Genomic DNA, 8,987 nt, shown 5'->3' on the forward strand with positions numbered 1-8,987 from the left:
TCCTAACTATCATTTAGCAGGGGACCCCCATTTTTTTTTTTAAGATATTTTTTTGCGGCTTATGCCTTTTATTGGTTTTTTGAAGGGACAGGAAACGGGAGAGAGATGGGGGAAGACATGCAGTAAAGGCCGTGTCGGGCTCGGGAGTCGAACCCGCGGCACACTGCGACTGGATTACCAGTCGGGTGCCCAGACGGTTACGCCACCGCCTGGGCGGGGACCCCCATTTGAACAGACATGCCAGGGACCCCCATTTGAACAGACATGCCAGGGACCCCCATTTGAACAGACATGCCAGGGACCCCCATTTGAACAGACATGCCAGGGACCCCCATTTGAACAGACATGCCAGGGACCCCCAGGGACCCCCCAGGGACCCCCAGGGACCCCCATGGACCCCCCCAGGGACCCCCCAGGGACCCCCATTTGAACAGACATGCCAGGGACCCCACAGGGACCCCACAGGGACCCCCAGGGACCCCCCAGGGACCCCCATGAGAGAAGATGTTTACGGCTCAACCCGTTGAGAATACAAATCAAAAGTTTGGGAACCACTGGGTTAGGGGGTGTGGTTAGGGGCGGGGCTAGTCGCTGTCATCGGACCAGCCAATCAGATCCATGGTTAGGGTTAGGGGGGTGTGGTTAGGGGCGGGGCTAGTCGCTGTCATCGGACCAGCCAATCAGATCCATGGCTTCCAGAGCCGCCATGCCGCGGCTCGTCCGAACGCTGCAGCTCTTCGTAGAGTTCTGATTGGAGGAGGAGGAGGAGGAGGCCCGCATGCTCACCTGCACCCCCCCTCCTCCCACCTGACCTCTGACCTCCTCCACGCTGAGGTCGCGACCTCTGGCCTCCGACGACGACGACCCCTGGACCACCATCACCCCCCCCGCTCCTCCCCCCCCCTGACCCCTGATGACCTCGCTGCGGACCCCCTCGCTGCGGTGGTGATGGTGGTGACCTTTGAACTTGGCGGTCACTCCCCCCCCCATGTCCATGTCACGGTCCATGTCCAGGGAGGACAGCATGTCCCCGAACGTCCCCCCCAGCACCGGGACGGGGGACGAGGAGGACAACCCGCCCTGGCGAAGACCCTTCAGCATGTTCTGGAGCCCCCCTCCCTCCTCCTCCTCCTCTTCCTCCTCCTCATCCTCTTCCTCCCCAAAGCCCCCCGGAGAGGAGGAGAACCCCCCCCTCAGGATGGTGGTCATCGTGCTCCTCTGGAGCTCCCCCTGGTGGGAGGGGCGGGGCATCTCCCAGGAGGAGGTGCACTGCTGCTCCTCCACCATCGCTCCCCCTCCCCCTCCCCCCCCGCCCGGGAAGCGGCGGGTTAGGGTCACCTGCAGCCCCCTCCCCCCCACACTCCCCCCCCCCCGCAACGCTGTTAAGGTCCACCTCCGGAGGAGGAGTACCGCCTTCCTCATCCTCATCATCATCATCCTCGTCCTGTCCGAAGGCCTCCTGGAAGCCCCTCCCCCTCAGCATGATGGCGTGGAGCCCCGCCCCCCCTCCTCCGGACCCCCGCTCGGCGGCGGTGTCTCCGTTGCTGAGGGTCCGCAGCAGAGAGCTGACCCCGCTGACGGCGCTGACCCCGGCGCTGCTCAGGCTGTTGTTGGACTCCTGGGAGTGAGAGCGGAAGAAGGACGATGACGAACCCCCCAGGGTCATGGGCGAGAAGAACTGAGAGAGAGAGAGAGAGAGAGAGAGAGAGAGAGAGAGAGTTTATATGAAGGTTTTCAGTCAGGATCTGTACCCAGTACCCTTTGTACTGGTCCTGTTGGACCTTAGTGCAGCGTTTGATACTATTGACCTCCACCTTTTAATGACCTTAGTGCAGCGTTTGATACTATTGACCTCCACCTTTTAATGACCTTAGTGCAGCGTTTGATACTATTGACCTCCACACAATTTTTTCTTTTTAAGATTTATTTTTATTTTTTCCTTTTTATTGATAGATTAACAGTAGGTATACAGGAAACGGGGAGAGAGATATGGGGGGGGGGGGGGGGGGAGACACAGCAAAGTTTGTCGGGATCGGGACTCGAACCTGTGACACACTGTCATGCTGGATTACCAGCCTAGGTGCCTCGACCGCTAAGCCGGCCCAGGCCTGAGCAACACCTTTTAATGACTTTAGTGCTGCATTTGATTCTGTTGACCTCCACATGTTGTTGAAGAGACTAAGAGCACCTGGTTGGCCTTAAGGGTTCTGCACTGAAGTGGTCTGAGTCTTATCTGATTTCAGTTTGTAAAAGTTCAAACTCTTTGGCTGCCCCCATGTGGCCACAGATGGTAGTTAGCTTGTGCCGCCAGGATTTGAGCAAATTACTACTCTTTCACATCCGTTTTCCTGTCAGCTCCCAGACCTCCATTGTAAAACATGGCTTATGTTAGCATTAGCTCACGCTGTTTATCCTTATCTTATGTTAGCATTACCATGCACTGTTTATCTTTACCTTATGTTAGCATTAGCATGCACTGTTTATCTCTATCTTATGTTAGCATTAGCTCATGCTGTTTATCCTTATCTTATGTTAGCATTAGCATGCACTGTTTATCTCTATCTTATGTTAGCATTAGCTCATGCTGTTTATCCTTATCTTATGTTAGCATTAGCATGCACTGTTTATCTCTATCTTATGTTAGCATTAGCACGCGCTGTTTATCTTTCGCCAGAAACGTTAACATTTTAATCGCGATGCCGTGAAAAATCTGAAAACTGATCCGAACATCGGATGGATGATCAAGACCACGGACGGACAGCGTAGTTTCCGGGAAAACCGCCAATGAAGATCGTAATTTTAACGGGACTCCATGGAATGCGCGCGCGTGTTTCGTGCCAGCGGCCGTGGGGGTGAGCGTGAACATGGGCGTTGCCGTTGCCTGTGTTGGACCTCTCCATGAGTATCTCCTCTCTCTCCTCCTAACACTAACACTAACATTAACCAGTATAAATGTACTCACAGAGGACATGTTGGACCTGAAGGTCGTAGGGGGACTAGAGGACATGTTGGACCTCTCTATCAGTCTCTCCTCCCAGAGCTTCAGTCTCCTCTCTCTCTCCTCCAGCTCCTTCTCCTTGGAGTAAAGCTCTCTCTCCAGCTTATGCAGACGCTCCAGGGTGGCCTCGATCTCACACCTAGGCACGCACACACGCACGCACGAAGAGCACAGCACGCGCACGCGCACACACACACACACACACACACACACACACACACACACACACACACACACACACACACACACACACACACACACACACACACACACACACACACACACACACACACACACACACACCTTATTTCAGAAACATGGCTTCACGATAATATTACATGTCTCTATCCTTTGGAAAATTATAATGCTATTCATTCCTGTAGAAACACCACAACAGGTGGTGGTGTTTCCCTCTAAGTTTCAGACCAGTTTAATTTCAAGGAAAAAAAGGAGCTAAACCAGTATTTTGATAAGACCTCAGTGGAAGCTGTGTTTGTGGAAATTCCATCATGCTTACCCTTTGATGGGGAAAGCATCATAATTGGGTACATTTACAGACCACCTGAGTCAGATCTTGCCATTTTTAATGATGCCCTTTATCACACGCTTGAAATGATTTCTAAAGAGCGGAAAAGGTGTGTATTATTAGGAGACTTTAATGTAAACCTTCTCAACAGTAAACGGTCAGCTACTGTAGATTTTCTTAATGTTCTTTATTCTACTTATTTGTAGCCTTCAATTCTCAGACCCTCCAGAATAACTACTTCATCAGCCACACTCATTGATAATATTTTAATTAACTTTTTGAACCTTGAAATTACTTCTGGCCTCTTGTTAAATGATATTTCAGATCATCTCCCAGTTTTCCAATTAATTCATATTAATGATAATGCACTTAGTAATAACTTGGTACAAGAGGAAATTAAATATCGTAAATATTCCAAAAGGAATGTAGAATTCTTCATATCTTCTATAAAGTGTGTTTCATGGGATGGTGTTTTAGGGCTGCAAGATGTGGAGAAGGCTTACCAGTTGTTCTTAATGCTTTTTAATCCTGTCTTTGAGAAATGCTTCCCAATGATAACTTCTACAAAAGAGAAAAAAGCTCCTAAAGCAAACCTTTGGTTCACCACAGAATTAAGTCCCACGCCTCTTAATGTGGACACTTATGAGAAATACAAAAATGCTTTCACTCAATCTGTAAGGAATGCAAAAAAGAAATATTTCTCAGATAAATTCATCCATGCATCTAATGACACTAAGTCCACGTGGAGTGTCATTAATCAATTGTTACAACGCAAAAAACACCAATTAATTGTTCCAGTTGAGGTACTAGGAAATTAAGGTTCTCCTCTCAATCAGGGAGAGATTGCAAATGGTTTAAATGATTTCTTTGTCAATATTGGCCTCTCGCTGGCAGCGAACATAAATGATTCTGATGAAATACCAGCTAGTCTGATTAAGGGTCAGTTTTCTCCACTCTGCAGTTTTGAGCCCCCCAGTATTAACCCTAACCCTAACACTAACCCTAACCCCAGTATTGCTGAAGTGAGAAGCATTCAGAATTCTGCTGAAGGGCATGATGGGTTCAGAAGTAGTTTCATCAAAGAAATAATTGATTTTATTATTCAACCTTTAACTCATATTTTTGGTTTATCTTTACAATCTGGTGTCGTTCCGCATGAACTCAAAATAGCAAAAGTTGTGCCGCTACACAAATCAGGAGATTCAAATAGTTTTAGCAATTATCGTCCTATATCAATTCTTCCCTGCTTTTCAAAAATTTTGGAAAAACTTATCTACTCCAGAATTTCAACTCACTTACTTCAGAACAACATCCTCTATTGCCACCAATATAGATTTCGCAAGAAATACTCAACTGAACAAGCTCTGTTACAGCTTGCTAACAATATCTCTTCTGCTCTAGAAGATGAGAAACTTGTCCTTGGGGTTTTCTTGGATTTAACCAAAGCTTTCGATACTGTAAATCATAAAATTCTTGTTTCTAAACTTAATAGATATGGCCTTCAGGATGTTGCTCTCAAGTGGTTTTCTAATTATCTAGAAGACAGAGACCAATATGTATGTATCAATGGTTGCATATCTGCAAAGTTGAAAATCTCAGTCGGGGTGCCACAGGGCTCCATACTTCATTATTTTTTATTTATATTAATGATTTAACCATGAACTGCAATAAGTTTCTTCCTATTTTATTTGCAGATGATACCAATCTCATTGCCTCACACAGGGATTTAAATACTCTCGTTAAATATGTTAATGATGAATTGTTGGATGTTTTCAAATGGTTTCAATTGAATAAGCTTACTCTCAATATAAAAAAATGCAACTTCAGGATTTTTAGCAATATTAACAAAACATTTCCCAAAGAAAAACCTAAAATTGTAATCAATGGCTCTGAAATTTACCAGGTTCCACATATTAAATTCTTGGGTGTCATTATAGACGAACATTTAAATTGGAAACAACATATTGATACTGTATGTATGAAGTCTATGAAGATGCTTGGTATATTCAGAAAAATCTGCCCTTTTGTTCTTCCTTCATGTCACTTAACACTCTATTATAGCTTAATTTTCCCTCATATTAATTACTGTAATATTGTCTGGGCTGCTACATATTCAACACATCTCTCTAAATTACTGATCATTCAAAAAAGGTTTCTGAGAATGATTTCACATTCAAATCGGTATGAGCCGTCTGCCCCGCTCTTTATCAAATATTCACTATTACCCATTGACAAAGTAAACGTTTTTCAGACCTGTTTATTTATGTTTAAATTCAAAAAATGCAAACAAGACATTCCCTCTTCTTTTCACAATTTTCTCCGTATTACTTCTGACATTCACTCCTACCCCACAAGGCAAAGAGATGATTTTGAATTACCTTTTTGTCGCACTTCCAAACATCAATCTTTCATCAAATTTAGAGGCCCTCATCTATGGAATTCCCTAGATGCTTCACTTAAATCCTCATTATCCTTGGCAATATTCAAATAACATCTAAATAAATATCTTATTTCTTCCTCTCTGTAGATTACATGATTTACTTTTATGTGTTATATTTTCTTTTGTGTGTTTGTTGTTTGTATTGTTTATTTCCCTTTTTTGTGCAGTCTGTGTTTTTTATTTCTTTATTGCACATCTGCCCCCCTTTGCCAAACTTGTAGACTTTTGTATTGTTCTTAATTTAACTTTTAATCTGTTTTAAATCAATTGACCTCATACAGGAAAGGATTCCAAATAAGCCAGCTGGCTTCTTCCTTTCCTTGCATTGTATTTTTGTTTTTTGATATGTATTGTCTATTTTTTGGACTACATGCTAAATAAATTAACCTAAACCTAAAAATTCCTAACCTTATACACTCAGTAAAACTATGTCTAAACCTGACCTTATTCCTAACCTTATACACTCAGTAAAACTATGTCTAAACCTGACCTTATTCCTAACCTTATAAACTCAGTCAAACTATGTCTAAACCTGACCTTATTCCTAACCTTATAAACTCAGTAAAACTATGTCTAAACCTGACCTTATTCCTAACCTTAACCTCATTAAAACTATGTCTAAACCTAACCTTATTCCTAACCTTAACCTCAGTACAACTATGTCTAAACCTGACCTTATTCCTAACCTTAACCTCAGTAAAACTATGTCTAAACCTAACCTTATTCCTAACCTTATAAACTCAGTAAAACTATGTCTAAACCTGACCTTATTCCTAACCTTAACCTCAGTAAAACTATGTCTAAACCTAACCTTATTCCTAACCTTAACCTCAGTAAAACTATGTCTAAACCTGACCTTATTCCTAACCTTATAAACTCAGTAAAACTATGTCTAAACCTGACCTTATTCCTAACCTTATAAACTCAGTAAAACTATGTCTAACCATAACTGTATAAAGTGACCACATGTAACCAAATGGACCAGTAAGGATCCTGCTGTCATTTCATTGAAAATTATGATGCTTTTCATCACCACAAGAGGGCGGTGTGGCTCTGCTGAGTGAGTTACTGGAGCCTCAGGAAGTCAAAGCACTCAGATCACACTGACCCTTAATATGCACGCACGCACGCACGCACGCACACACGCACGCACGCACGCACGCACGCACGCACGCACGCACGCACGCACGCACGCACAGTTTCCACAGACACTAAGTGTCTCAGAATTGATTGCCTTGCTGTACTCATGTCAAACATACATAGAATGTCTCACCTCTCTCTCACTCTCTCTCTCCCTCTCCCTCCTCCTCCCCCGCTCTCTCTCTCTCTCTCTCTCTCCTCCTCCCTCCTCCCCCCCCTCTCCCCCCTCCCCCCCCCCCCTCTCTCTCTCTCTCTCTCTCTCTCTCTCTCTCTCTCTCTCTCTCTCTCTCTCTCTCTCTCTCTCTCTCTCACTCTCGCTCTCTCCTCTCCTCCTCCCCCCCCTCTCTCTCTCTCTCTCTCTCTCTCTCTATTCAAAGGAGCTTTATTGGCATGAGAAAACATACGTTTACATTGCCAAAGCAAAAGTGGAACAACAAAATCAAGATACAACAATGTATAAATATTGGATATAAATAGGAATTAAATAAAGGTGTAAACAGAGCTGTGTTACATTAACACTTTGGGTAATACTATCTTGTGAAATGTTTGATTCTGATTGGTCAATTGATGAATTCAGTGGTGAGTTATTTCTTGATAACAGACCGCTGTCTAATCAAACCCTCGGAGCACCTGCTGTGCGGCTGCGCCCCGCTTGATTTACTGCTGTTTCCAACATGACAGCCATGAAAACACACACAGACGCAGCCCTGCAGCTGGCCAGACGCAGCCCTGCAGCTGGCCAGACGCAGCCCTGCAGCTGGCCAGACGCAGCCCTGCAGCCCTGCAGCTGGCCAGACGCAGCCCTGCAGCTGGCCAGACGCAGCCCTGCAGCTGGCCAGACGCAGCCCTGCAGCTGGCCAGACGCAGCCCTGCAGCTGGCCAGACGCAGCCCTGCAGCTGGCCAGACGCAGCCCTGCAGCTGGCCGGACGCAGCCCTGCAGCTGGCCAGACGCAGCCCTGCAGCTGGCCAGACGCAGCCCTGCAGCTGGCCAGACGCAGCCCTGCAGCTGGCCAGACGCAGCCCTGCAGCTGGCCGGACGCAGCCCTGCAGCTGGCCAGACGCAGCCCTGCAGCCCTGCAGCTGGCCAGCTGCAGCCCTGCAGCTGGCCAGACGCAGCCCTGCAGCTGGCCAGACGCAGCCCTGCAGCTGGCCAGACGCAGCCCTGCAGCTGGCCAGACGCAGCCCTGCAGCTGGCCAGACGCAGCCCTGCAGCTGGCCAGACGCAGCCCTGCAGCTGGCCAGACGCAGCCCTGCAGCTGGCCGGACGCAGCCCTGCAGCTGGCCAGACGCAGCCCTGCAGCTGGCCAGACGCAGCCAGAAACAACTTATGGGATACATTTTTTAGTTGAGTTTTGGGTCAATGTATTAATTTAGGTAAGCAGGATAATATCTGGTGGTCGTTGTCAGGATAGAATTTACCTTCAGGGTGATTCAACCTTAGAGTATAATATGAATAGAGAAACCCTGAGGCCAAATGGACAAAGTGGCCGAATTTGTTATTGCAGTTTGGACCCAAACACGTGAACGCGCTGGTCCGTTGACTATCATTGCGCACGTTCATGATGACACGTGAACGCTGTTTCATACGTGAATGCACGTGAACGCGTGCAATGATAGTCAACGGCAGCGCGTTCATGTGTTTGGGTCCAACCCATCCCAGAATGCACTCTGTTCCTACCCGGAAGGAGGAGTGAAATCGCCTCATGCGCTTTTGAGCACCTTAATGCAAGTGGATGGAGGAGAAATCCACCTTAATGCAAGTGGATGGAGGAGAAATCCCCCTTAATGCAAGTGGATGGAGGAGAAATCCACCTTAATGCAAGTGGATGGAGGAGAAATCCACCTTAATGCAAGTGGATGGAGGAGGAATCCACCTTAATGC

At 46.6% G+C, this 8,987-nt stretch overlaps 1 protein-coding gene across 1 annotated transcript in view; it reads right to left on the reverse strand.

Annotated features, from left to right (window-relative positions):
• Nucleotides 1-1,144: 1,144 nt before the first annotated feature.
• LOC306919046 (mitogen-activated protein kinase kinase kinase 12-like) overlaps nt 1,145-8,987 on the reverse strand; it is a gene marked incomplete at its 3' end in the record, with an annotated part of 25,559 nt that continues 17,716 nt past the window's right edge. Inside the window, exons 8-9 of the mRNA XM_079531889.1 lie at nt 2,963-3,137; nt 1,145-1,678 (exon numbers count right to left, since the gene is read on the reverse strand). Coding sequence (XP_079388015.1) covers nt 1,145-1,678; nt 2,963-3,137 — 709 coding nt within the window. The remainder of the gene's footprint in view (nt 1,679-2,962; nt 3,138-8,987) is intronic.

Source organism: Electrona antarctica, assembly GCF_951216825.1.
Source record: "Electrona antarctica genome assembly, contig: scaffold_227, whole genome shotgun sequence".
Classification (NCBI taxonomy): Eukaryota; Metazoa; Chordata; class Actinopteri; order Myctophiformes; family Myctophidae; genus Electrona; species Electrona antarctica.